The sequence below is a fragment of the Penicillium antarcticum genome (assembly GCF_028974205.1).
Source record: "Penicillium antarcticum strain IBT 31339 chromosome Unknown utg000002l_segment0_segment0, whole genome shotgun sequence".
NCBI lineage: Eukaryota > Fungi > Ascomycota > Eurotiomycetes > Eurotiales > Aspergillaceae > Penicillium > Penicillium antarcticum.
Genome location: NW_026695300.1, coordinates 686659 through 714460, shown reverse-complemented (window position 1 = coordinate 714460; position 27802 = coordinate 686659). Strand labels below are relative to the sequence as shown.

The 27802-nt window shown below is 50.3% G+C and overlaps 8 protein-coding genes across 8 annotated transcripts; 3 read left to right on the top strand and 5 right to left on the bottom strand.

The window, feature by feature from the left end:
- Positions 1–607: 607 nt before the first annotated feature.
- N7508_001255 (uncharacterized protein) lies at positions 608–2168 on the top strand (the record flags this gene model as incomplete). Its single annotated transcript, XM_058459321.1, has 2 exons — positions 608–808; positions 906–2168. The coding sequence occupies 2 exons, from the start codon at positions 608–610 to the stop codon at positions 2166–2168; spliced, it is 1464 nt and encodes a 487-aa protein (XP_058322853.1).
- Positions 2169–3491: 1323 nt separating this feature from the next.
- N7508_001254 (uncharacterized protein) lies at positions 3492–6595 on the bottom strand (the record flags this gene model as incomplete). The annotated part of the gene is made up of 3 exons (XM_058459320.1): positions 3492–6110; positions 6197–6295; positions 6362–6595. 3 exons carry the CDS (start codon positions 6593–6595, stop codon positions 3492–3494), a joined length of 2952 nt encoding a protein of 983 aa, XP_058322852.1.
- A 2019-nt stretch (positions 6596–8614) lies between these two features.
- Positions 8615–10030, bottom strand: N7508_001253 (uncharacterized protein; the record flags this gene model as incomplete). The annotated part of the gene is made up of 1 exon (XM_058459319.1): positions 8615–10030. One exon carries the CDS (start codon positions 10028–10030, stop codon positions 8615–8617), a length of 1416 nt encoding a protein of 471 aa, XP_058322851.1.
- Positions 10031–12928: 2898 nt separating this feature from the next.
- On the top strand, positions 12929–13822 carry N7508_001252 (uncharacterized protein; the record flags this gene model as incomplete). Its single annotated transcript, XM_058459318.1, has 3 exons — positions 12929–13173; positions 13228–13495; positions 13550–13822. The coding sequence occupies 3 exons, from the start codon at positions 12929–12931 to the stop codon at positions 13820–13822; spliced, it is 786 nt and encodes a 261-aa protein (XP_058322850.1).
- A 1465-nt stretch (positions 13823–15287) lies between these two features.
- N7508_001251 (BTB domain and ankyrin repeat protein) lies at positions 15288–20147 on the top strand (the record flags this gene model as incomplete). The annotated part of the gene is made up of 1 exon (XM_058459317.1): positions 15288–20147. One exon carries the CDS (start codon positions 15288–15290, stop codon positions 20145–20147), a length of 4860 nt encoding a protein of 1619 aa, XP_058322849.1.
- A 463-nt stretch (positions 20148–20610) lies between these two features.
- N7508_001250 (cytochrome P450) lies at positions 20611–22335 on the bottom strand (the record flags this gene model as incomplete). Its single annotated transcript, XM_058459316.1, has 4 exons — positions 20611–20667; positions 20725–21798; positions 21866–22063; positions 22117–22335. The coding sequence occupies 4 exons, from the start codon at positions 22333–22335 to the stop codon at positions 20611–20613; spliced, it is 1548 nt and encodes a 515-aa protein (XP_058322848.1).
- Positions 22336–22839: 504 nt separating this feature from the next.
- Positions 22840–24725, bottom strand: N7508_001249 (uncharacterized protein; the record flags this gene model as incomplete). Its single annotated transcript, XM_058459315.1, has 2 exons — positions 22840–23341; positions 23404–24725. The coding sequence occupies 2 exons, from the start codon at positions 24723–24725 to the stop codon at positions 22840–22842; spliced, it is 1824 nt and encodes a 607-aa protein (XP_058322847.1).
- A 439-nt stretch (positions 24726–25164) lies between these two features.
- Positions 25165–27508, bottom strand: vps27 (ESCRT-0 subunit protein VPS27; the record flags this gene model as incomplete). Its single annotated transcript, XM_058459314.1, has 5 exons — positions 25165–26003; positions 26050–26824; positions 26877–27158; positions 27217–27349; positions 27441–27508. 5 exons carry the CDS (start codon positions 27506–27508, stop codon positions 25165–25167), a joined length of 2097 nt encoding a protein of 698 aa, XP_058322846.1.
- Between the last annotated feature and the right edge of the window lie 294 nt (positions 27509–27802).

The following is a 27802-nucleotide window of genomic DNA, read 5'->3' as shown; positions in this document are numbered from 1 at the left end:
TAGTGTATGAGCCACGTGGTGATCATCGATAGTGCCGAGTGGGGGCACACATGGCGATACGTTCGTCGAGGTTGACTTTCCACGTTGGGGTGAAATCGATGATCTGTCATGCTCTACTTCACTCGACTTTGCGTCTAGTTGCCAATGGTTGGAATAGCACTCAATTCCACCGCCGTACATGCATCGCGGGTACGTACGACTCGGTCGAACGGAAGAAATCAGGAGAAGTGGGCACTAAAAGCTCCGAGAGTCTAGTCGATCCCAGACCCGCCCATTAGCTGCAGGTTACTTTCTACGGGGATCTGCAGGGATCCGTTCGAGCCTGGAGATCGTGAATAGCGAGGTCAGTTCTCCATGGCTCCTGCAACTCACTGGGTTCAATAGTTTGCACGAACAGCAATAGCATCTAAACCCAGGATCTCCAGCAGGATCTGACCCGTGAGGTGATCGGCAAACCGAGATCCGATTTTTGGTTTGTTAGTCTCCTTTTTCCCTCTTTTTTTTTCTTTCCTCTTTTCCACTAGTTTGGATGTTTATCTTGCTACAATTTAAAGCCCTTTCCCACGAATCGCCCCGCGGGTGATTCGTGTTTTTTTCCTCTGCAATGATGGAAAAGCATCGGTATTACGATGTGCCCGGGGACACATATCCCCTGCACCTGCTGGACGACACCAAGTTCAATCGCGATTGTGTAAGCTGGTCCATGCGCTTTAATGATGTGCTGGACGCGGAGATGTTACGAGATTCGTTGTCTGAATTATTGGACATGGGCAATTGGAGGAAGTTGGGCGGTCGACTTCGAACAAAGGTATAGATACACAAATTTACCTCTTCCTCAGTCTCCCCTTGCTCCATTGATTTCTCCTTCAATTCTCACATCCCCTTCACAGGCTAATAGAAAACAGCCAAACGGCAAATTGGAAATCCACGTCCCATATGAATTCACCCACGAGCATCCAGCCGTGGCATTCACACACGACACCTTCGACATGAGAATCGAAGAGCATCCTGTGGTAGCACGGATGCCCCAACCAACCAGGGGCCCCTCAACCCAGCCAATCAGCCACAATGACTTTCGTTCATTCGCAGCAAGCCCCTATCACCCACTGACGCTGGAAGAAATGATCCACCAGAACGCGCCACCGATCTTTCTCCACGTCACCTCGTTCAAAGACGCGACTCTCGTCGCGCTCAGCTGGCCTCAAGTCCTCATGGATGAAATAGGCCACAAGGAGCTCCTCCAGGCGTGGTCACTCATCCTAGCCGGACGGGAAGAAGACGTCCCCGACGTGCTGGGCGTGTCTAAGGATATCCTAGATGGGGTTGGAGTTTCCGAGGATGCGGGTCTTGGTCTGGATCAGAAAAGGCTGAAGGGGATGGCCAAGACGAAGTTTATTTCGCGCAATCTCTGGGATAGGATGTTTAATCCTTCTTGGGAGTTGCGGGCTATTTTCCTTCCCAAGGAGGCGTTCGCCCGGCTGCGTACGCGCATCACTGGCGAGATTGAGACTTCTTATCCTGGTGGTGGGACTACGCCGTCTGTGAGTGATGGGGATATTCTCACGGCGTGGATTACGAGGGCTATGGCTTCTTCTTTGCCGAAGCCTAGGCCGATTACGATTTTGACATTTTCCAATGCGCGGTTTCGGCTTCCCAGTTTGTTTGAGGGGGAAGGGGTTTATTTGCAGAATTTGATGCTGGGCGTTTATACGTTCCTTTCGGTGGAGATGGCGAGGGGGCCTCTTGGGTCTATTGCGCTCTGTCATCGGAAGCATCGTGATGATCAGAATTCCGAGGCTCAGACGAGGAGCTTGCTGAACTCTTGGAGGCAGGATATTGAGTCCACTGGTAGTCCCAGTCTGTTCTATGGCGAGCCGCAGGGGTCTGTCATGCTGGTTAATAACCTGAACAAGGCGGAACTTATCAAAGCTGCAAGGTTTGGTCCGGCAGTTGTTAAGCAGGGTGATAAGGCGGAGGGGAGAAAGAACCCTCCTGGGAGGATGGTTACATACTACATTCACAGTCTTGGTTCGACATGGACAGCGCTCAATTGTTTGTGGATGCTTGGGAAGGATCATGGCGGGAATTATTGTCTCCAGGCCAATTTGCTGCCTAAGGCTTGGGCAGTGATTGAGGAGGATATACGGGATATGTCTATAATTATTTGAGTGTACAATACCCTGGCGTTTGTTGTTGTTTCATGTTTTGTTCCTTCGCTGTGGCTACATCATTTGTGTTAATAACGATTCTGTAAATTACATATATTCATAGTTGGGAATAGGCATTAGACAGGAATACAGTTTCTTCGAGAATGTTTAAAATGATACGCGTTGAAGCATGAAGCTCTTTGGGCCCACAGGCAATGGATCCACTAGAAGATCCATGAGAATCATTGGCCGAGTTTCACATTTGACACCATGCATCTGCACTCCTGATCTACAGCAGTAAGATCTACACAGTGTAGGCCAAGCGGCGGCGGGTGCTTGGAGCAAGACCATGTGGTGATAGATCGCCAACCTGATCTTCAAGTGTACTCCTGTCATCAAGTTGTAGAAATAGAGCCATCAGTTTTGAGGGTCTAGATGTAACAGCTTCAGTGATATGCATGACGCACCTGCCCATCCTCTGCACGCATATGAGTAGCTGGATAGCTGGATATATCTACCGGGTCACCTCCGCCTCTGCAGATACACGCGGCAAAAGCATGAAGGTGGGTAATAACACAATAATTAGGCTGTGATAAGTTCAATAGTAGTAACGTGGCCAGAATCAAGCCCGACAAGTGCTTCAGAACCGTCAACATCCAAAATTTAACAAATATAGTATAGCCGAACCCCATGTGACACGTCAATTGGATACCAAAACACCAAACTCCGCCATTGCAAATCCGAAATCATACCTTCTGTCGAATGAATCGCTGGATACTTGATAGTAGCCCACATGAGAATATAACTATGTTATAGGCTAAGATTGACCTGATAAGGACAGATTCAACTTGTATTCAATCAAATTCAACAAACTGAAACTATCACACCAGACTCAAAATCTAGCCCAAGGAAAAGATTAAGACAGAGCACAGACAAGTCCCAGATAATCATCATGTCATATCAATCATGTAGAAGCTGCCACGGTCACATTAAAAAGTAGTCGTGTAGATCCCAGAGAAGAAAACAAACAACAGAGAATACCATGTTAACTCCAAATTCAAACCAAAAAAAAAGACAAAAAACAATCAAACACACTCTATGCACATTGCAGTAATCAGTCTGTAGCTGGGGGATTCAGTCTATGACAGCAGCCGACGCGCGCAAAAAGACAAAGCATTTTAAAGCCAGGAAGACGAGAGTTGAGAAACGAAGCGAGCTGAAGCGGTGAGAAGTAAAAAGCAAAGTGGATGAAGTGAGGATAAAAAAGAAGTGAAGGGCATAATCAAACATGATGCCGGTGAAAGTTCAAGATAGATCTTGGCATCCTCGACGTAGATCTTGAGATCACCAGATATGGAAGTTCGGGAGCCCAGCTCCCCGTCTCCCACTACCACGTCGCGAACCTGCAGCGGAGTCTGCACCGCCATGGTTGCCACGGTTCTCCTCCAAGCTGCGGCGAGAGGCACCAAAGTCACTCATGGCGAAAAGCAGGGGCTCGTCGTCTTCCGGTGCTTGTGATGAGAAGGTACGTCCCATCCCGGGGCGCTGTATTGAGCCGCGGCGGATTTCCATGGTTGAGTTTCCGCTGTTGCTTCCGCTGGCATTGCCGTCACGGTCTTGATCGCGTTCGACCAGGTGAGGTGGGATGTTGGCACCGCGGGCGAGACTGCTGGATGCAGAGCTTAGTGAGTGACCGCCGGAGTTTCCTCGGCCGCGAGAACTGGCGAAGCGAGGCTGGTAGAGGTGGGGGTTGGAGGAGGCGGATGCTCCTGTTGGTCCGGACATCTGGCCGCGAAGGGAGGCACCGTCTCTGTATGGACCACCAGTAGACGCAGAGGGCGCACTTGGGTCTTCGATGGAGGACTGCTGTCCCTTCTGACCATCGTAGGTGGTGGCATCAGAGCTCACGTATTCGTTCTGTGGCTGAGTGGCCTCCAGGCTAACAGCTGGGCGGTCATCGGCTCCGAGACTGAGGCTGCGCAGACCGAAGGGGAAGATATCATCATCGTCACCGGTGACAGGCGCCCGACGCTGAGCAGCGGAGCTCGAGCGACGATAAGCAGGGGAGAAAACGCGGGGCGAGGTAGGAATGTCGATAGCACCGGCAGTGGAAGAAGGTCCCTGGGTACCCTCCATGCTTGGATGCTCTTCCAGCGGAGAGTCATGCTCGATGCGAGGAATCCGTCGGTGATCAATCTCGATATCATCGGCAACGCTGTTGGAGCTCAGACGGGAACGGATAGCAGGAGTATGAGGGGTGTGAGGAGTGTGCGGAGAGATAGGCTTTCCTGGGGAAGATGCTGTGGAAACTGAGGTGCCCGAAACCATAGGCGGAACTCCCGAGAGCTGCTTGCTTGAAGAGATCGAAGGGCGATGTCCTTGCATAGAAGCTGACATAGAATCCGACAAAACATCATTGGAGTCGCGCATCGCTCGGAAGCGATTCAGAGCAAGTTGAGTGGAGGAGAGTCTCTGCGTACCAGACTGCAAGGATGCCGAAGTAGAAGACTTTAATAAATCCTTCTTGGAGTCAAGCATTTTGAGGAAGTCAGAGATGTTCTCATCGTCAGCGTGGATTGACTCTGCGCTGGTGCCAGTTGCTTCTGCCAGTAGGCCGGATCCAGGCTGAGCGTTGGACGAGGTAGCACTCGCTCTGCCGCTCGAATGATCATCGTCGAGTCTATTTGCCCCTGCAGAGAGACGGCCTCGTCGGTGACTGAAAGAGCTGCTGTATCGAGAAATAGGAGTAGCTGGCTTGGGAGATGCGGAGTTGGAAGCTGAAATGGCTTGTTCGGATGGAATGGACAGAGGACGGCGCGCAGAAGCGGCCGAAGAAGGGGGAGGCATGAAGCGTGAATCGGCAGATGTGCCAGTCTGCATGCGAGAGGACGTATTACGAGGAGAGATGCCTAAGGGAGAATCTGCGAGAGCCGGGGAAGCAGATAGAGGGGGAGCTTTGAAGGGTTGAAAGGAAACAGAAGGGCGACGAGGGAAGCTGGATGGGCCACTCTCGCCGGCGATTTGGGCGGCTCGGCCAGTAGGCACCACTTTGGCAGGAGGAAGAAGCTTCTTTGGGGAATCTGTTGGAGAAGGTGACGTTGCGCCAGAATCCCTGAGTGCGCGCAATGCTGAGATTGGGCTTGCCCCCGTCGCGGGACCAACTTGATGGAACGTTGACAGACTTCCGTATGCGCGCGTGCAGTCAGGATTCTCGACTGTCCTTCTTTCTACCGGTACCGAACCCACTTCAGGGTTGAGGCGATTGATATCCTCTGAAGGCAACGACGGACGGAAGATCTCGTCGTCGGCACCCATGAACCGCGAGCTCAACAAAGCCTCTGAATCATCCACGCGAAAGTCACAGTTCGTGCGATATGTGACTTGCACTGAGAAAGGACCCGCAGGCGACTCCGTGATACCAAAGCTGTAAGTGTCCGCCACCTTTTCACTGCCCTCACTCAACGGAGCCGTCAAATGATCAATAGACGCGTCTCGGTGTGCGCCTGCATCTACCACTCTATACTTGATCTGGAGAGCCGGGCTCCTGCGTGACTTCTTGTTGCGCTTCGAAAACCTCCACGCAGGCAAGAACTTGGAGTATGTGAACAAGGATCGGAAGAGCACGATGCTTTTCTTGTACACCGTCGGCAATATGGAGCCCAAATCAGCTGGAGGCCTGCTCGCTGACTCTCCCAACTCGATCTTCCATCGCTCCAGAATGATCTCGTCACTATCTGACTGGTATGGCTTCGCATGGCCTCGGAGTGCCGTGAGCGACTCGCGCACGTCCCATCTCTTCCCATTCTCATCCAGAATGACCAGACTCTGGTTATTTGTGAGGCCTTTTGTGTCAAGGTAGGTTTCGATAACGAGGGGCGGTGGCCGATTCTCCGTGGCATCGCATGTCCTCCAAAGTCGCAGGGGTTCTCTCAGAATATCGGTATCCTCTAATTCGACGTTGAACTAGATGAAATGAACAATCAGCGCCCGTTACTTCAGCTGTGCATTGCCGCCCGCAAGGACTCAAGGACTTGTGAGGGGTTACCTACCCAGCGGTTCACTCTCGGGGATTCGGAGCCCTTGGTGAATGATGGAGGGAGCGCAACACGCGAGTGCAAGATGATAAGAGCGGCTTTCGTGTGGTAATTCTACCATGAGATCAACGATCAACCGACTGTCCTGATAAGCCCGAAGGGCAATCTGGGGGACCATACCGAGATTATCTGATTCAATCGAGCCAGCGCTTCCTTGGCCGGAGCCGCATTCCTCGCCTGTTCAGGTTGAGATCCAGGCTCTATCCCTAGCCCCCTGGCTGAATTCGACCCCATGTCCACGGTGGGGAAGCTTGGGGTAGAGTCTTGGTCTCTGAGGTCGTCCCGAGTCGTCGGTCTGGAGGGGAAGGATGGCGCTGAAGAAGGCACCGCCGGTGATCGGGGATGCTGATGCATGATGGGCCCTAACAGTGTCAGCCATGAAATGGATGAAGCATGGTTGTCGTTGCCTACCGTGGAGGAGCGTTATCACCGGATCTGTTATCAGGGGAGCAATCGGGCAGCGATGGGTCCTGAGCTGCAGTCCATGCTAACAGATCCACGATACTGAAGTGAGGCGCTTAACGAATGAATACGCAGTATTGATGGGACTCCGGTCTAGGACCTTCGGAGCACGTTCTAGAGCTTCTCCGCATCAACAAGAGATTCTGGGGGTGAGTCACAACGTGGAGGGACTAAGAGCACATAGAAGGGGGAAGCAATGAGAGGAGGTCTGAGGTGTGAGGTGTAATAAGAGATAACCTCTGTGACGCACACCCGGTGACTCGATCTCCGCCACACGAGGCTCTGATGTTTTGTTCTTGCTTCACGTTGACATTAACCTCTGTGGCCTCCTTGCCGTATATTCACTATTTTATTATTCTCTCTCTCTCTCTCTATTATACACTATGCAGCACATGTAATGCTATTCTCTCTAACTGTCATAACATCACTGTTCACGGTCGCGTACCCGCATCCGTTCCCTGGTACTGATAAGCGGCTGATCTCCATGATGTGATCACTGCAGCTGATAGCTCCTTATAGATTCACATATACAGGGTTGACAGGGTATGTCCAGTATGTCTGATGTCTGGAGCTATGCCTACTTTCATTCGTCACACTGTGTCAAACACGTCATATTCTCTCATTCGTGACGGGGGAGCCTGACCTTCTCCGCATTCTTGCTGATCTATAGACCGCGATCTCTAGGGTTATGCAGGGGTAGCAGCCTACCTTTTCTGGGTTTCTTTGTGTGATCTTCTTATCTCATTTTCCTGTCACTCTTATTCTATGTCTTTCATGGGGGTTGAAGCATAAATCATTTGCGGGAAGTCTCGAGGCCTAGGGTGTCACGAGAACAGTACAGGGAACAGGCGTCTGCCGATATAAGCGCGACTTGCCTCCAACTGCACGAACAAGGAGTCCAATGATTTTAATAGAAGACTAATTTGGTTTAGAGAGAAATAAGATTGCATATTTCAAGTACGTTAAAGTTATCACTAAAGCGAAGTTTCTAGCGCCTCCATTGTGTAGATATACTGTAATTGTGAGAGGAAAGTAACAATCCACCAAGCATCCGGCAAATGGCAAGGGGCCCCAGCAACAGCTCCGGAAGGATAGGCAAAAAAACACACCAATATTCCAAGTGTAGTCGCAAGCTCTAACTTGATTCGGTCTGGCAGTGGCTTTGCAATTGCCGCAAACCATTCAATTGACTATCATCCGAAACCAAAGAGAAGTAAAACTGCCTAATCGCCATGATTCTATTCTTCACCGTGAACTCCCTTTCATCATGCACGCTAGGCCAGCCTCATAGACCTGGAGACTACGTATGTGAGCACGAGCCAACCTGTCCATACCAGAGTTTGCCAGATGGCCCACCGTTTAACGGAGCAAAGCGCGCGTAGAACCGACAGTTTCACTACTAGATCCAGTGCTATGTGACGATGTCCAAGCTCACTTCGTGATGAATTTGATCCGGTCCGATCCGCCACCGAGATCACATCTGAGATATACTACTGCAAGCCAAGTGGGGCGTTGTGCGATAGTTGATGTGACGAGAGCCGGGGCATGGTCGTGATTAACTAATGTCTGCTTCCTATGCCAACCGGAAATATTGTGTAGATGGGTAGATCTCTACAGTAAAATGTGATGTTATAAGAGCCCATTAGCTAATTCGCCATGTACAGTTACGTGATTTATATAACCCGGTTGAAGACCAAGTAGATAAGTTAACCGCAAGATTCAATTCCATTCGGAATGGTGGTATGTATTATGTTCTGATGAAAGCATCTGCGCAATATATACAGATGGCGTCCCACACACAGGATATAGAATGCAGTCAGATAAGAACATCACTGTCCGAGACAGCATATATCATAAACACATTACAGCCTGGTTTATATGTATCCAAGATCACCAGCACAGGTAACGAAATCAGGTAGGAACAGTCTGAGCAAGTACCTTGGTATCGCTCTTGACATTCGCATCCTGCTTACCCAGCTGGGCCAGCGCTTCAACGAGCTTCAGAAGAAGCGGCTCGAGTGCAACACCCAGAGCAATGGGGTTCAGAATACTTGACAGCTCAGTGTTCTTGGTGCAACCACTGGCAACCTTGCCTGCAAATGCATTCTCCACGAACTTGAGAGCATCCGGGAGACTGATGAGCTCGGTTGTTGCGTGGCCACCGTTGGCGTAAGTTGTGAACTTGACATTCGCATCCCAACCACACCAGGAGTTGACCATTGTCGAGGCATTATCGTATGGGATGACCTCATCCTGAGTGGCGTGGTATACAAATACCGGTACAGTGGGTGTTTCAGCCTTGTTGACAGCCATGGTGTTCTTGTCCATAACGGACTTGATGGTTGGCTCGGTGAGGAGACCCCGGCCAAGGCTTTGAATATTGGTGCTGAACAGGGACATCTCACCGAAGCTGAACAGATTCTCAACGGCGCAGTGAGTTGCCGCGAAGTCGAGCTTGGATCGGCCTTCGTCTGTCAAGATCCCATCAAGGATTGGGTTCAGCTCGGCACCGTAGGCACTTGGCTTTGAAAGCCCAACTACGGCCGTGGGAAGGAAGCCAGCGAAAGCCGTGTCGTCGATGAAAACCAAAGTGCCTGTCAAGTTTGACGGGGTACCGCCTTGTACCCAGCCCTTGATGTTCAATTCTGGTGCGTAGCTTGGATGCAGGGATGCTGCCCAGCCGGTAGCTAGGGCACCGCCTGAATATCCAACGCCAACAACCATAGGGTTCTTGAGACCAAGAGTATCTTTGAAATTGTTCACAGCGCGAATACCGTCCAATACACCCATTCCTTCGAGGCGGCCTGGGCCAAATGCCGCATCAGGTCCCTCGTAGTCTGGGGAGGCAACAGTATATCCAAGAAGGAGATATGCCTCGATAATGAGCGTCTCCACCGACGAGATCAAATCGGTCTGTGGAGCACCCAGCTGGTAGCTATAACTAGGGTTGCACTTGACCGCCGAGCTATCATATGCCGTGTGGAAAGAAATAAAACGATCATTCTTGGCGATGAGCGGCTTGAAGATCGTAGTCACGGTCGAGATGGCCGAGCCATTGATTGCAGTGGTGCGGTATAACACCTGGTACGCCCTCACCGGGTTGAGAATCAACCCAAAGAACGAGGCACTGATCTTTCGCTGGCGTAGAATTGTTCCAGGAGCTTGAGACTCAAAGCCAGCGGGAGGCTGGTAGAACGGATCGGTGCTGGGGTCCTGTGGAATAGCACGAATAGCCACATCTTCCGCGGGAAGAGCTGCAGCAATTGACAGCAAGGCCATGAAGCCCACCAGGGCGAGGCGCACCATGCGGACAATGGACAAGGCCATCTTCTTGCTCTATAGGGAAGAGACAAGGCGAGAATGCTGGATGAAAAAACAAAGGGATGTGACTCGGTATAGATGCTATATAACGCACATTTGGTCGTGCATCTTGTGAACGTGATTCTAATCCTCTACCGAGGCAGGTAAAGGGGGCGCTGATCATCATGGGGCCTTGAATGCAACCATCGGGCCAAGACAAGTATGTCTTATGCATTGAAAGCCGTTTTGTTGACGCTAGAACGAGTTTGAGATGGGTTTCCGGAAGTCTCAAGCCACGGGCCATGCCAACAAACTCAAAAAAAGACATTTTGCGCCGAAAGGATTATTCAATCTTAGCATGTGGATGCAAATTGGGCACAAAAAGCAGAAACGGGGACAAAAGGCGTCTCCACCGTTCGACAGGATCGGCGCCAACCCCGCCCCGCGTAGAGTCTTCTCCGTTGCTTCCGGGGGATCGTCAAGGCACCGGTTGGTCTTCGGGGATTTATCTATGTACCTGCCGCTTTATGGGAATGGTGCATACGGTGCTGGGGTGGAGTTGATGCCTAGAATCAATAGTTCAATTACTTGGCGTTTAATTTTAGCCCTCTATTGGATATATCATATCCGCTGAGCATTAGTACTGGAAAGAATATAGTAATCGAACAATATTCACTTTGTTCCATGTATTGAATATTCCCTTTTTCATTGAAACTTCTCAATAATCGGCTTCGAGATGAGATGAGACATGTACCATTTGGTCAAAAGATACAACACAGCAATTTCCGGGCTAGTCACCCATGGAAATATGTGTGAGGGGCTATCAGTAACAAGCTTTGCTGATTCTCTATTTTCTTTGCCTGTCTCTGTCATTGTATGAGCCCCTTTGACCGCTTGAGGCTATCTAGAAATCCAGAAATTGCTCGGTAGGAACCACACTTTGCATTATCCAAAGAAGGATTCTTGAATATTAATCAGCAACTGCTAAGTTCCGGAACATAGATGGCTGATATCCTCTACTGTCTGTCAGCTTCAAATTACTTATCATAGGTCCAAAACTGGCGGTCTGGATATTGTAAGCCACATAATTAGAATGACGTAGGCACAAGACTAAACTCCATTCAAGAGATATATAGAGCAAGCGTGGTGTGCTTCTTGAGGTGTCGTTCAGGTGGAATGCGGGGCACAGTTGCTTCCTGTGGCGCTTGACTAGGGTTAAAGTGACTTAGTGAATATGTCGGGGTAGCGCTAAGGTCATGCCCACGTTTACTCAGGGATTAAAAGCGGCCAGAGCGAAACCCTCAATCGGGCAAGAATAGCCAAGAAATGGCAGTAAATATTCTCTGCATATGTAGGGCACTATATCATTCTTCTGCAGCTATAGTTTGTGAAGACTAAATAGGCATCATCGCCGGAGCCTCGCTAGGAATGTATCGCGAATACGCTCCGACCCTTACTATGTATGATGACTGTGTGCCCACCTGACCGACGCTCGGAACCCATTAATAGGGCTGTTTTAGCCTTCTTGCTCATATTGCAAAGTTTCTATGAGTTATTTCTCTTTTGTATGCTGTTCACATGTGCGGGGTTAGGGTCACACCTTCCGTCCTTGGCTTTACTATCATATTAATATATTATCGTACGATACTATGGCTCTAGAGGATTGTGGTATCCATTTCTCCGTAAACTAGTGAATGCGGATGTAGAATAAATGCCGACCGTTAGTAGAGGGGCAGAGGTAGAGTTTGGCGGTGCATGTAAACTAACATGTCATTTATAAGCCAGATTAATTCAGGGACCAGAGTCACATTCTCTCATCAGCGTGCTTCTTCTAAAGATGTCAATCTAGTCTACTTGAAAGGTTCTTGCAATTATCTCGGGATCTTTTCTTTTCCAATCTGTCTATACCGCACACATTGATCATAATTCATTGACACAGAATCGGTTCACTGGGTTTCTTCGTTCTCCTGGTTCCACTCGCCTCATGCTCTCGTCTGAACTCCCAATCGACGCTACTTGGCAATGTGAGATTTACATTGAGCTAAATCTTTGTTCTATCCTCACTACTTTGGAGTGCATGCGGTGGTATCCGGTAAAAGTTAAGGCTAAGCGGGTTCGTCTGAGAGTGATTCCCACGAGTCTCTGTGATCTATATTATGGTTCATTGTCAACAGGTATTCTTGAAATCATGGATTGCTTATACCTACATTTCGGCGCAAAGACGCACCTGAAACTCTTATCAAAACATGACTCGCACGCAAAAAGCTTTGAGATATTTGTTCTAGGTAATGGGTGCAACGAACCTTAAAATAGTCAAACATGTTACCAGATGAGACACTCCCAAGTCGATCTGATACGTCAAATAATTCAAGGCTAAACTTCTGCAGGCATTTCTCGGGCGGATGCGTCTCGGTTTCGGGTTGCATGCTCTTTTGACAACGCCCCACTTCCCGGGCTGTGTTTGGTGCACTCGGTATCGGGTTTGAAAAAAGCTGTGACTTGTACCCTAAGCTTGGGTCTAGCTCGATATTTCAAGTTACGGATGGCATTTATGTGGCATTAGAATCACTTAAATCTCTGCTTATTGGGCATCTTTGGAGAAATTTTGACTGTGGGGCAGTGCTTGTATACTAAAATAAGCACGGAGCCTTTCAGCCCCCAAAATAATACACCTACACCGTGGTAACAGGAGGCTTATTCGAAGGAGAAAAAGATCTGCCTTGAGTATTTCTTGGAAAAGTTTGGCTTTGATTGAAAATTGCAATGGTGATTATGATCGGCGGGATGAGAATGGAATATTTAGGGGCTCGCATTCGCCCTGCTCGGGGGGGCTATTCGCAAAGTCCCGTCTGGCTTAAAAAACGAGTTGTTCAAGTTCAAGCTTCAAGAGAGACAATTGATTGATTGATTTTTTTGTACGCTACAATGACGAATGCTCTGTCTGTAGCCGAACTGGCCATCTATATTGCCCTCGCCTTCCCGACAGTATATCTCATCATCAAACATGGACGTCAGGGCTTGCTTGGGTGGCTTTTCCTTTTCATATTTTGCACTTTGAGGATCATTGGAAGTGCATTGGCAATCAACAACGCCAGTCCCACCGCGAGTATCATCTCTAGTGTCGGACTGTCTCCTCTCCTTCTCGCGGCAAGCGGTATTCTGCATGAAGCGTGAGGCTACCAAATCATCCACCAAACAATCAAAAAACTAACTCGGATATGAAGTCGCATCTATCGCATATCAGGTCTCGATCAAAAGCTTGAATGGGCCCTATCGCTCTTCTATCACATCTTTGTCATTGGCGGCGTCGCTCTGACTGCGGCTGGATCTGCAAAGCTGCAAAAGCACCAGCAACCAATTGAGAAAGCAGAAAATATTGTCAAAGCAGGCATTTCAATTTTGACAATCTGCTGGGCAGCATTGGTCGGGGGAACTTTCATCTCGTTTGTTACGCCTGCGAGGAAAAGCGCCGGTGGTCGCGCTGGCACAACAGTAAGCTTCCTATATCTGAGTATCGTGACAGATAGCTAAGATTTTGACCTATAGTTGCTAAAGACTATTTCATTTGCTCTTATATTCATTGGCATTCGCGTCTTCTACAGCCTCGTCTACCTGTGTACTCAGAAGCAAAATCTCAACCCGACTACTGGCTCGCTCGCCACCCGCGTGATTTTGGGCTTCTTGGTTGAGCTTATTCCTGTCATTTGCTTGATTGTTGCTGGGTTCATAACGCAAAGTGCATCTAGGAATTACCGTCAAGAATGCGAGTTGCCAATTGCTCATAAGTCCCCTTCTCCGGTGTCTGTATCGCAAACTTGAGATTCTATCGTGTTGTTCAGGTGTGTTTATAGCGTACTGGATCCGAACATATATAAACGAATATGAAATACCCTTAGATATGTTCAACTTAATGCTGAGCCCTACTAGCATTTCTTTTTTCTCGCGCAATGCTCGTCATACATGTAGAATGAATGCATTGCTTCGGCTGTATCATAAGTAATCCACAGTGCATTAAGATCGTAATGCACGATTTCCTTTTGGAGCTAACACTTGACTATGTATAGCTCAAGCTATCTAAATTGGACAAGGGGACAAAGTCCAGGCACAGGATGGAAAAGGTGCCGTTCGCGAACACATACGCATGCACGCCATGAACTATTCCGTGGTGATCAGACCGGATTTCCCGGATTCCCCGGGGATATGATTCCTCCTCGGGTTGATTAGACCGTGCACAGAGGACTACATACTGCAGTTGAAGTATATTGCGGAGAGGATGCAAGTTAGCGTGTGAGGAACATTACGGGCATGAAAGCGGGGGAATGGATCGGATCGTTAGAGAAAGATGCGTGTCGGAAATGGCGTCGAGAGCACGGGGTAGGACGATGAAGTTATACTCCTATCACTCCCCCACGGGCTCAGCGCCCTGGATGATCCTCGCCTCTCCTCCGGGGGCATGGAGGGACGCGCGCGCCGTTATTGGTCAGTTGGATATTGCAGTAGACTGTGGTGGCCTTGTGGGCAATAACTGACTCCATTTCTATAGATGCGGGAGGGCTGATCTGTTTTCCTTCTCAGAGCATATGATAACAAAGAAAATTAGGTATTCTTGGAGAGAAACTTAATTTGAATAACTTGGTTAGACTGTTGTAGTGTGGCTGCTACAAGGAGAGAATCATTGTGACTCACATCGGAGACCATTCCAATGATGTGCAGCTATCTAGGTTGTAATTAGGATAATGTTATACGTTGTAATAATATCCAACAGTAAATCTATGGTTTAAATGTATGCTCAAAATATCAAAATACCCGTCAATAATGTGGCAATATGAATATATCCTTTGCAATTGTGGTCTTGCCCCCATACTTCATTTTGTTCCCGAGGCCGCTATCGCCCACCTTCTGCGGTTCCACGATCCACGGATGACATCGAGGGCGATCCGGATCTCTTGTCCCCAGCCAGCTCTTCAGCTTCTCTTCCTGAAAACACCCAAGTATAGGGAGTTCTTGCATCCTCGTGACCCTCTGCGTCCATCCTGCCCGCCAGCACCGAACACCTATCCGTTCCGCCACACGCGCATACTCCGAACCCACAATCAATTTCGCGTCACCAAAATTCGCATTCGCCGGAACACTGAGCCAGAGATCGAGTCGGCTCGTACAGCGTCGACACTCCCTTCCCTTCCCTCCGAAGAATTCTCTTGTCACCCAGCTTCGTCGCGGTCTCTGACGGCGACGACCAGCTTGGGCCTGATAAGAGATTCGGCGCGTCGATCAGTCCGGGCACATGAGTACCAAGCTTTGGGAGTTTTTCATACAAGATGATGTCGAGAGCTTCCAGCGGTTCCTGGCGAACGCGACGTTCGCGGGGCCACGAGCTGTAGGTTCCGGAACACCTGCAGCGGCCAACCTGTCAGCAAAAGGTGCGAGCCCTGGGGCAATGATCGCATCATCTCCAAACCCACCGAGAAGTAAGAAGAACATGGGCTCATCGCCTGGAACACCCGTGTCGGATAAGTCGCAACGCGGGGCCGTGAACTTGTCGCGCGCCGACGTGAATGCTCGGGATCATTACGGCCGCACACTGCTTCACCATGTCGCCTCCTCCTTGAAACCCACCGCCGCCAACTTTGCACGTGCTTTATTGGAAGTTCCGTTCCTTGATATTTATGTGCAGGACTGGGAGAGCGGGTGGACCGCCCTGCATCGGGCTCTTTATGCTGGAAATGCCACAATTGCCCAGGCGCTCATGACGCGCGACGTGCAAGACATGACGGATTTCAGCAAGGTTGGAAATGCAAGTCATCCGAGTGGTGGTCTAATCAAGATTAAGGACCGTGAGGGTTTCAGTCCGTTCGACGTCTTTGGAGCAACTATCACGGCCCGCGATATCAAACAGCTGTCCTCTTCCTGGCCAAGGTTGATGCTTGATGATATGGAAAGCGACGCTGCATCTAATGCTGTGTCTAATTACGGAGATAATGGGGAAGATGATGCATATGCCGCTAAGAGCGTCTTAAAACCTCTTATGGATGTCTCTGCCGATGAAGTATTCACTCTCGGGAGCAACAAGAATCTCAATCTTGGTCTTGGTGATCAGGATGACCGACAGTTCCCGGAGCGGATATCTTTACAACGCCCTGAGCATCTTTTGCATCGGTTCTATCGCGAACACCTGGAAGAACTGGAGCGTCTTGGGCTTGAAGATACCGTCCCCGAGAGTAACTCAAAAGGGTTGCCTTCGTTGATAAGGAACAAGCCGATGAAATATCAAAACATCGTCATGTCCAAACTACACACCGCCATCATTACGGATGATCCCGAAGCTAATCTGTTCATGTGCGGCTTCGGTCCAGGTGGACGCCTGGGAACAGGCGATGAGGCCACTCGGTTTACCTTTGTTTGTATTGAAAATGGTGGTTTGGATGGAAAGAAGGTGGTCTCGGTTGCTCTAGGCCAAGATCATACCCTGGCAATCACAGAGCATGGTGAAATCTTCAGCTGGGGCAGCAATAAGTTTGGACAACTCGGCTATGGTCTTCCCAGAACCAACAACCGGAATGACGTCCCTGTGCAGTTGACGCCTCGTCAAATATTCAATCCTTTTAAGAAAGAAACCATCCTAGGCGCAGCAGCATCGTCTATTCACTCGGTGGTATTTAGTACCTCTGGTCTATACACATTTGGCAAGAACGAAGGCCAGCTTGGGTTGGTCGATTCCGATGCTCGTTCCCTTGAAGTTCAGACCACACCACGGCGTGTCGGAGCATCTCTATTCAGTTGCCCAATTCAGATGGTCTCCGCCATTGACCGTGCCACGGCTGTCCTTCTGCAGAACCATGAGGTTTGGGTATTCTCATCCTATGGGTACTCGAAGCTGTCGTTCCCTCTGGAAGTTAGCTCGAGATTCATTCGAGATAGCTTCATGGCAACCAGATACGACGGATCCGCCAACCACATTGTGAAACTGACAAGTGGTGGAAACACAATATGTGCTTTGTCCAGCTCTGGTGATGTCTTCACAGTTCAAGCCAATCAGTCCGAGAACTCTTCGACGTTGGCTTCTACGACCAATCCCGCCAAGATTCGCAATTCACTGGCCGCACCTGTTCGAGCATGGTCTGTTAAGAAATCCCACATGGCAGCTCGCGATGTTGATGTGGGACGAGATGGTTCTATCATCATTTGCACAACCTCTGGATCTGCCTGGAGGAAGGAACGCCGGACAAAAATGAAAGAGGGTGCTTTGAAGGATTACAAATTCGCTCGTATCCCTGGTCTCTCGCGAGCAGTGGCAGTACGCAGCAACGCATTCGGAGCCTATGCTGTAGCTCAGCGTGACTGCGACGTCACCAAAGAACAGATCCACGTTGAGCCCAGTAACCTTTGGGATGACATCTTACCTCTGTCTCCATTCACAACTCCTGAATTGGAAGACGTGGATGCGATTCTGGAGGCAGATACTGTTCCTGTTGTGCTTTCGTCCGGCAAAAGCATCCAACGCGCCATTTTGGCATCCTCGGACATTGAGAGTGAATATCTGCCTATCTGGTCTGAGGGGACTGTTTGGATGACTAGCTCCCTTTCCGAGTCTCGCATTCCCGTCCATGAACTTCTTCTGGCTGGTCGCAGTCCAGTTGTCAGAACGGCCCTGGAGGAGTTCAGGCAATCGTACTATTCCTCCGTCTCAGATGTGTTTGATATCGAATACGGGAGGGACGGACACCCCCAGATACGGATCCACGGTGTTGATTTCCTGACCATCCTGAATGTGGTCTTTTTCCTCTACACGGATGGCATTCTCGATGTCTGGCACCTGGCAAGGAGCTCGCCCGCAAACGCGACTCGTTACCGACAGGTTCGCACTGAGGTTATGCGGGTCGCTATGCAACTAGGCTTGCCCGCCTTGGAACGTGCGGCGAGACTGATGATTGAGCCGGAAAGAACTCTGAAAACTGACATGGCCCATGCTATCAATCACTCTTCGTTCTTCAATAGCGCGGACGTGGTGGTCCAGCTCAAGGGTGATACAGTCAAAGTGCACAGCCAAGTTGTATGCGAGAGATGTCCATTCTTTGACGTTCTTTTCAATGGCCGTGCGGGCGGAAAGTGGATAGAACTGCGCAGAGCAGACCCTACTCAGAAGGTGCATGTCGATTTGAAACACATCGATCGTTCCACCTTTGACTTTGTGCTGCGTTATCTATACGCGGACATTGAAGAACGGCTGTTCGATGAAGTTCGGACGAACGACGTTGACGACTTCATTGACTTACTGCTGGATGTCATGTTTGTGGCAAACGAGCTCATGATCGACCGACTGTCTCAAATTTGTCAGAAGATGCTCGGTCGTTTTGTTACCACTCGCAACGTGTGCTATCTTCTTAACTCTGTCATCCCTTGCTACGTTACCGAGTTCAAGGATGCTGCTTTGGAATATATCTGCCTCAACATGGAGGCTATGTTGGCCAACAGATATCTTCACGATTTGGACGATATTCTCCTCTGCGAGTTGGATTTGATCTGCCATGAGAACCAACTATCTTGCTGGCCCATTTCCCGTGGACGGAATTCCGAAGATTATATCTTCGAGAAATATCCTGAGATTGTCAGTTCCGTTGAGACAGACAAGCAGCGACGAATCGATGCCATGGCTTTGCAGACTCGCCTTGATCGTCTTGAATCATATGACGTTCGACCTCGACAGGCACTTGAGAAGATTGCTGCGTCCCCATCAACACGCAAGGGAAAGAACGCTCTCCCTAAAGCGTCACCAAAAGCTAGCAACAGCCCGATGCTCAAGCCGAAGCAATCAACGAGCGATCTTATGTTCCAGATGGATGACGAAGGTCTTATGACACCCGACCCGAAGGGCAAGGGGGCCATGCGTGGAGTCAAGTTTAGAGAAGGCATCCCCGAAGATAGATCATACCCTGATTCCCCGGCATTGGGAGCAAGCCTACCAGAAGCCATGTCACTAGGCGAGGGCAATTTCTTGGATGATCAAATGGCTTCGCCACAAGACATGTCCCTTACGCAGTCTCCATCTGAGTCTAGGACTATTGCACTCAATCAGAAGCGAGCTGGGCCATCATCCGGCCCTTCATCCGCGCCATGGAGTCCACCTACTATTTCCGGCTCCAAGAAGGATCTCAAAGACATCATGGGCGAAACATCACAGTCTCGGGTATCAAACCTTACCTTGGGGATGGCAGATCGACGTGAAAGCAGTGGCAATTTCACCCCGAAAATTTCTCAAAAGGAGAGAAAAAAGATGCAACAGCGGCAGGCACAAGAGCAGCTGGCTGCACAGCAGAAGGCGAAAGACGCACCCTCAAACCCATGGCAAAAGCCAGCACCCCCTCCGACAGCAACACCAGCCAAGCTCGATCCTCTACCAGGCCAAAGCGCTCAATCTCCAGAGCCAGCTAAATCAGCCCAGAAATCCATGACAATGCGACAGACTGTAGCCGGCACACCTCCACCAAAGTCAAAACCAATTGCAACCCCCGTGCAAAACCAACGCCGCAGTATCTCAACCAGCTTACAGCCTCCCTCCCACTCTAAACCCTCCCCATCGGGACCTTCTCTATCCCAAAATGTTACATCACCCCAACCAGCAATCCAATCAATCCGCCACATCCCCCGTCCCGATCTCACAGGATCCCATTCCCCATCCTCAGGTTCCTTCTCCCTATCAACAATCCTGCTCCAGCAACAAAGTGAAAAGGAAGCAATCCGCGAAGCAGCCACAGCAAAGCACAACATGCAAGAAATCCAAGCCGAGCAAGAATTCCAGCAATGGTGGGACCAGGAAAGCAAGCGTGTCCAGGGACTAATGGACCCCGAGCCAACTGAGCCTCGTTCCGGCAAGAGTGGACGTGGCGGTAAAGCATCTGGTACTCCGCGCAAGCGTCGCGGTCCCAAGAATCCCACTGGCGATGGGCCTGGTACACCAGATCCGAAGCGTCCCTCCGTTTCGGGAACTGGTCATTCTACTCCCAAGACGGGTGCAAATGGTCCTGCTCCTGCTCAGCCGCAAGAAGTTCCTAATGGCAATCGTGCTGGTGGTGGTGCTGGAGGTTTTAATACCAATTCTCGTCGTGGAGGGCAGGGCGGCCGTGGTAAGGGGAAGGATCGTGGTTAAGAGCATAGACTGTTTCCTTCCTGTTGTCTGATTAATAGGCTTCAGCTTTTCTTGGGGTGTCTAATTGTACATTTCATGGCCCCGATCAACTGTTCTGCATGAAGATATGAACTTCTGTACTTTTCTTACAACCCAATTTTTCTTTCGGGTCTTCCTTCCTGTCTTTTCGAAAGTCCCTGCTCATACCCCTTCTTTTGAAAGACCTTACTGTTTTCTCGTCTTTCTTTGCTGACCCTAAGATTTTTCAATTGCAATTGACTTACAGTTGGCACTTTGAGGCCACCGTGGAACATGATAGACTCTGTTTAGCATACACTACTTTCTGCATAATGAATTCACTTCTGGAAAGTAAACATTCATTGAATATCATCTCTTCTCTCAAGAAGAGATCTCTGATACCTATACAATTACTCATCCACGCCACACTGATACCAAAACCAAAACCAACAGAAATCAACTCCCCCTAGGATCGAACCTCCCAACGCACATTGGCAGGCTGCATAGGCCTCGAAAAGAGAGACTAAAGCCCAAAAGTCAGCCAACCCCCCAACCATCCAAACGAAGTATATATACATACCGAATAATCTGTATCAGGAACCTCCTCCACACCCTCAGGATTAAAAAACCTAAACCTTCTCACCATCATAGCAACAATAACCTCAAGGTTAAGATACGCAAACTTCTCCCCAATACAGCGATGCCGTCCAGCCCCAAAAGGCAGATACGGACTCCGCGTCCCCTTCGAAACAGCCCCATACCCATAATCGACGGTATCCTCCTCATTCTCCTCCTCAACCCTTTCCTCCCACCGATGTGGATCCCACTTCAACGGATCGCGGAAGTAGCGCGCATCACGCGCAGTAACGCCAGGGCTAGAAAGGAGCGTATGAGATGGTGGGACCACATATTCTGTGCCTGGGACAGGAAGGGGATTCTTCACTTTGCGCATGAGGGTGTGAATGGAGGAATGGATGCGGAGTGTTTCTTTGATGACGTTGCGGTGCAGTGGGAGTTTGTCAAGGTCTTTGTACTCCAGTGGTGGGAGGTCGGGACCTAGATTCTGGAGCTGTTCTTCGTAGAGCTTTTCTGTCATGGTTGGGTTGGAGGCTAGGCGGAGGATAATCCAGCAGCTTATTGCTGAGGAGGAGTGTTGGCCTGCCATAAGGAGGGTTATCATCATGTGGGCTATTTCTTTGTCGGGGACTGGTGAGCCGTCGCGATAGATGCTGCTCATTAAGTTTGAGATCATGTCTGTTCCTTTTGTTCTGTCTGGGCTTGGATCGGTGAGGCCGGCATCTCGTCTTGCTTGGATTATTTCTAGGTAGATTGCTCGCATGCGTGCGTGGGCTATGTCTCGCTTGCAGTTGTGTGGGAATGGTGCCCAGGGGAGCATGAAGTTTATTGGTTGGAAGCCTAGGTCGAGGTCGTGGAAGAGTTCGGCGAATTCGGAGGTCAGTTTTGAGCGGACTTCTTCGCCTTGTAAGGTGCAGGCTGCTGTGAAGGTTGTTATTTCGGCCATTGCTGCGGCTAGATCGGTTAATCCGGATTTGCCTTTGAAGTTGCCTGAGGATTTGATGTAGAAGGTTACTTCGTCGGCAATCAGGGGGACGTAGGATTCTAGGGCTGTTTGGCTGAGACCGAATTTGATGAACTAGTCAGAGGGAGCATGATTAGATACGTGTGCCTGAATATGCATAGCCTGAGAAAGGGGTAGGCACCTTCTTTTGTTCCATGAGCTTGGAATTGGGACAGTCATAGACAACACCAGTTCCAAAGATGGGCGTAGTGAGCTTGCTGTAGATTTCTTCGGCATTGACATCCTTAAGTTTTCCATTTAAGACAAATTCGTTGCCATCAACACCTAAATAGACAGTGGTCTTTTTTCCTAGCAAGATGAAAGTAAAAATATCCCCATACTGATTGTCTGTGAGCTGATGAGACTGGAAATATACTTCCGTAGGACACTCACCTTTGCACGAGACGCAAAGAAGAACTGGTACGGGTCCATGCCATAGGCAATAGTACTTCCAAGAAAAGGCACCCAGTGAAAGACCACAGGGGGTTCTTTCCTGCTGTAGAAGACGAGTTGCGTGATCACATTGAGGATGATCGAGACCAGCAGGATCCCAGTGCTGTAGTAGATGATTCGTAGGATCTGGCCTGCGACCAGTGGCACGAGTAAATCCATGATTAGAAAATGAGAGTAGACTGGATGTCTGTACAATGAACATGTAACTTGTATTGACATGGTATAGTTAGGGTTTTGTAGGGCAAATCAGGAGGGCAGGATTGGCCATTACTCATCCATCAGGCCATGCGCGCAACCCCGGATGTCGCATCAACCGAAAGGAATGAAAGGGGCCACTCGTAGGCAGCCAATTTGTTATGCCAATTTGTTATGCCAATTTGTTATGCAGGGGTAGACAAATGATAGGGAAGGGATTAATGGGCTCGGATGGCTGGTCCCGAAAGGTCCAAAGTGGGCTGAGGTTGGAATTGTATTATGTTGCATTGGCTCGAGATATATCAACAAAGGTAAAGAGGTAGACACAGAATAATATGTTATGTTCAGTCTGAATGCTGATGATAATGTTAATAATGAAGAACAGAATGCCACCAACGCCGAGCAACCGTGCAAGCTAAAGAAATATCATGAACGTATGAGGAAAAAGATAAGGCGAAACATCATAAGTTAGCCGTGCGTGGCTACTTCTCGGCTTTCCCAGATCCGACGAATCATCATTTCGACGTCGTTGACCTGGTAGTCTTCAACTTCGTTCTCACCGGTGAGATCCCGTGAGGCTTCGGCGGAAGTGGAGAGGATGCGAGCAGAAGGATCATTGGACTTGGCAGGCTTGGCAGGGTTGCCGTTGGCTAGATCCTCCGCATCGGTTGGGTTACGAGTCACTGGCTTGGATGCAGGACTTGAGCTGAGGCGACTGGGACGCTTGCCTTGTTGAAGTAGAGGCAAAGAGGGGGCTGACTTGACTGGCTTGCCGAGCGCTGATGAAGTCTGTGCAACCTTTGCTGCGCGGGCAACATGACGAAGCCGGGCGAAACTCTCCCCGGCAGGAGATTGGAAGCGTCGCACAACAGTGAGTTCTAGGGATGTTTTCTCGTACGCCTTGCGAATGTGCCGAGTTTCACCGTCATGCCCTGCGCCTCCAGCTCGCCCGCCGCTGGCCAACCCACGGCTGGTATCAAAAGTGACACCGCCAGTGCGGGTATTGTTGACTGAGTTGAAGGTTGGGTCAACTGTTGACGGGGCAGTCGAAGGGGGAACTCCGTGGCTATCAGGGGGGAGTTGTTGAGAGTGGCAGTGCGCTGAAGCCAGAGCTTCTGCTGTGTGCGAGAAGGCAAGTCGGCACCACGTGGGCGCGCAGGAGAAGCAGTGGATTTGCCGGGAGCGCGACCAGGAGAAGGGGGAGTTTGAGGGTGGTAGTGCGGGAGGAATGAAGATGGGGTGTTTGGGTCAGAATCAGTACGAGATGATGCTTGGATACTGTTCTTGTTGTTCATGATGAATCGCGAGACACCGCCTTCCATAGAGGATGAGGTAGCGTTAGGGTGTGAGCCAGGCATGCTGGCCATGTTAGCGGTAGAATAAGTGCGACGAGCGCTTTCCTGACCAGCAGCCAAATTGAGAGATGCGCTGCTGCGCGATGCGGGATCCTTAGCCGCCGGCTTGACCATCGCCGATATCGAAGACATGGCGGGAGGTGCTTTGGCCGAGTGAGAGGGGCTGAGAAGGCGGGTTGCGATATCACCTTGCTCGGTGTGTTGGCTAGAGTTCTCGGAGTCGTTGTCCGAGTCGTGATGATCCTCGTCTTCCTCCTGATTCTGGCTTTCTTCTAGTTCAGCACGTTCCCGAGCGAACTTGCTTGTGATCGATTCTGGTAGACTGGTCGCCCGAGCAATTTGAGGGTAGGGGCGTTTCACAAATGTAAGGGGATCGACGAGAATAGTGGTGTTATCAGCGCTGTGATTAGATGGCACGACAGAGTTACGCCGCGTACTTTCGGGTGACTGGGTGGTATCTTCCCAATCAGCGTCGTCGACCTCGACGTCGTCGTCGTCACCCAACTCGAAGCCGACCGTCTTCTTCTTTGCCGCACTGGAATGGGGTCTTTCGGTCACCAGCGCTTTCTTTCCTACTGCCGAGTTATTCCGGCGCAAGGCAGGGGTCGAGTAGTTTCTCTTCATAGAAGGAGCGGTGGGGTGATTATCGACAACATTATCCCAACGAATATGTCCGCCTTCTTTGGGGCTCGCTATCGGAGTGGCGGGCGCAGACTTCTTGCGCTGGTGATGACGACCAGTAGTTTCGGGACCAAGCTGGGCAAGCTGGAATCTTTGGAGCTTGGTCAGGTTTTTTCCGACGGAAGGGTTTCGGTGATGATTGCGGTGGCCACCAACGACATGGGCGCGGTGTGCCTTATGATGCACGGGCGCCTTCTGCGTGTGAGACTCCGACAGGTCATTCGGGTTGGCGCGCGTGACGACTGCATGAGAGGATACTGCACGGCGGCCGAGACCGGGGCGCTTGACTGGGGAGGACGTGGTATTTGAGGTCGGCATTGCAGAGGACAGCTCCCAGAGGAGCCACAGACGGATATTCTGCGATGCTCACCTAGAACGTGGGGATTGGCCGAGGCAAAGAGGTCTCACGGCAGACCGGAGAACATGCAAGTAGAGAGTGAAGAGTCAATGTAGGTTGGGTTACACCGGGGAAAAAGGATCATATGCTCAAAGAAAAACCAGGAAACAGGGAGGAGAGAGGAAAGAAGAAATCGACGTTGATCGATCTCGCTGTCTTCGGCGATTAAGTTCAAGGAGCGAATAATACCGTAATTACGTGTGGGGGAGCCATGTGCCGGTCACCTGATATTATATAAGCTGCTTAAAATAGGTAGGTACATGTATACTGGAGTTACTGGATTTAAGCTATCATTCTGCTAAAAGTCTTCAGGTATCATCAAATAAGTCAAGTACAAATAACGCCCCAGATGCAATTACGCTACAGCTCAATCAAACTCTCTTCCACTGGCCGCGGTTGCTGATAAGGTGCTTGGCTGGGGGCTTCGGGTGCATGCGTGCTTGGTTGCCCGGTGGTCATCGGTGGGTAAGCAGAGGGTGCAAGTTGGGGTTGCTGAGGGTAGTAGAATGACTGCGGGTGGGGAGTAGGACCGGTTGTTTGCTGGTGAAGTGCCGGGGCGCTAGGAGGCACCGAGTAACCAGGCTGCGCATACCCAGTGGCGGGTGGCTGCTCGGGTACGGCAGATCCGCCTGGAGGTGCACTAGATTGATACTGAGAGTCTCGCCGCATGATAGGTGACGGTTGGTACGGAGGTTCAGCGACGGGTGACTTGTTTGCCTCTGGATCGCTTGGTCCCGCATAGTACTGAGACGGAGCACTTGGGGCGGGCGCAGTGGTGTAGTTGTTGAGAATAGCGTTAGGTGACTGTGCCCCGAGAGACGGGTAAGGGTTCCCACCCCAGTTCTGGTTGGGAGCCTCGTTCGGCTGACCTCCATGTGGGGTATGCGACATATAGCCGCCGGGAACAGCGCCAGGTGTGCCTCCATACCCCTCGACGTTCGCTGGCTGGGGTGCATACATGGCAGTTGGTGGACGAGAGCTGTCCATCTGGTTGCCATAATAGAAATTCTCCGCTCCAGCCTGTGCATCGGGGGCCTGAGCAGCATACCCTGGCTGGATATTGGGATATTGGGTTGCACCGGGAACAGCTCCATAACCAAGACCATGATGAGAATAGGCATTAGAGAGACGCTCTTCCAACATTCGGTCGTAATACCTCACGACTGTTGAGAGTTTGGCATGCAGATCGAGTAACGTATCTGTCGATGTCAGTTTGTAATTCCGTACACAAGAAAGGGAACCCACCGTGCTTGCTCATCGTCTCTCCGTAGCTCCGGGCCAACTTCGGCCGAAGAGAACCGATACTCTCATATAACTCCTGAATCTGTGGCTCTCTGAGGATTGTTCCAGGGGGCTGATGTTGGAGACGATCAACCAGCGTTGAAAATAGATGGATATTCTCTATTTCCACAGGCGTAAGTTCATAGGGGTTCTTGGGTAGGGGGGTTGGCGTGCTCGAGGAATCACGGAATGCAGAACTTGGGGTAGGAACGTTCTTCAGTGCCGCCGCGTGGTTTTGTTTGTGCTGTTCCATGTCTCGCAGTGATGCTTCGATCGCAGCCTTAAGATCGGCATCCTCCTCCTCTTCGGTATTGACTGGCGCGGGGGTGGGTTTGGCTGCTTCTGGGGCATTGCCGGTCTGTGGTACGAATCCCGAAGTGCCTCTGCCCTCGGCCTCATCAAGGCTCATCTGTAACGCGCGACGCAAGTCATCGTCGAATCCGGTATCCGCTCTGGCAGCTCGAGGTTCCATTGAGCTAGACTTAGTGATGGAGTTGTTTTTGAATGCGGATCGATCCGATACGCCTGGTGGCGCAAACGACTTGGAATTCAACTTGGCGTAACATCCATCATCCACTCTGACAGGCTGCAGTATTCCGAGATGTGGCAACTGGATAGACTTGCTGGAGCATTGCGCATCGAAAACATTGCCACAGTTTCGGCAATGATGTTTACGATTCATGAAACTGAAGGCTGTGCGACATCGCATACAGACATCGGAGTCAATCCACTCCGGGGGCTGGACAGGAACTGTTAGCTTCCACTTGGTGGTAAACGGCTGGGAGACTCACAGCACTACTTTCCAACATACTACCGCTCATTTCTGTCTTTGGTGGAAATCGGTACCCCTCGCTCTGGAGTTTGCGATAAGTGTCCCCCACGTACATCAAATCCATTCGGCCCTGCGCAGCCATAGCCCAATTCTGGATGAGCTCCAACATCTTTCCTTGAACATCTGGATTTAAAGGAGCGCCTTCGGATTTCAACAACGACACAAGGTTATCCATGAATTCCCGAGACGCGATCTCGGCCAGAAAGTGGGTGCCTCCGTTTTTTACACACGTATCTGTTAACTGATGCGCGTTGTCAGCATGTCTTCTAGCATACAGTGAGAAACTAGATGTAGCTCACCTTCAAAGTTGCCAGCTGAATGTTGGGGTTCCTATTCTCCAGTCGTCGCTTCAATGATCTCATTGCTTCCCTAGGCTGCACGCTCTTCGATCGGACCATGTCGGATATTTCGAGGTTGAGGGCAATGTCCTCTCTATAGAAAAGTCAGCCAATCAATCATTCTGGGCAATGGCTCACCAGAGAAGAGCCCATCTTAGGCGTAATCCCAGTAGGCAGTCACTCACAGCGAAGAACCTGTTGCCCGCTCGATCTGCTCGTCGAGCGGTGACGTCGAAGAAAACCAACTAGCCATGATGAAAGTAGACACCAGGCGTAGATACAAAAAACAGTAGCTGCAGGTAGATGCGATGTGAATATGGCAAACTGATAAGTGGAGGAGGGAGCTCGAGTTGACTAAGCCCCTGGCGTCATAGGCCGGGGGCGGTGAGGTATTGTCATCTGATTACCCCAGAGGCATCCCGCAATGCGTTCCTGGATTCTGTCCTCTTTTGTTCTGGTCTTTCGTTTTCATTGCTTTGATCTGAAGGCCTTCCAGGGTTGCCCCGAGTTCCCTTCTCTTCACCCGTCCACCTGAACATAATCATGC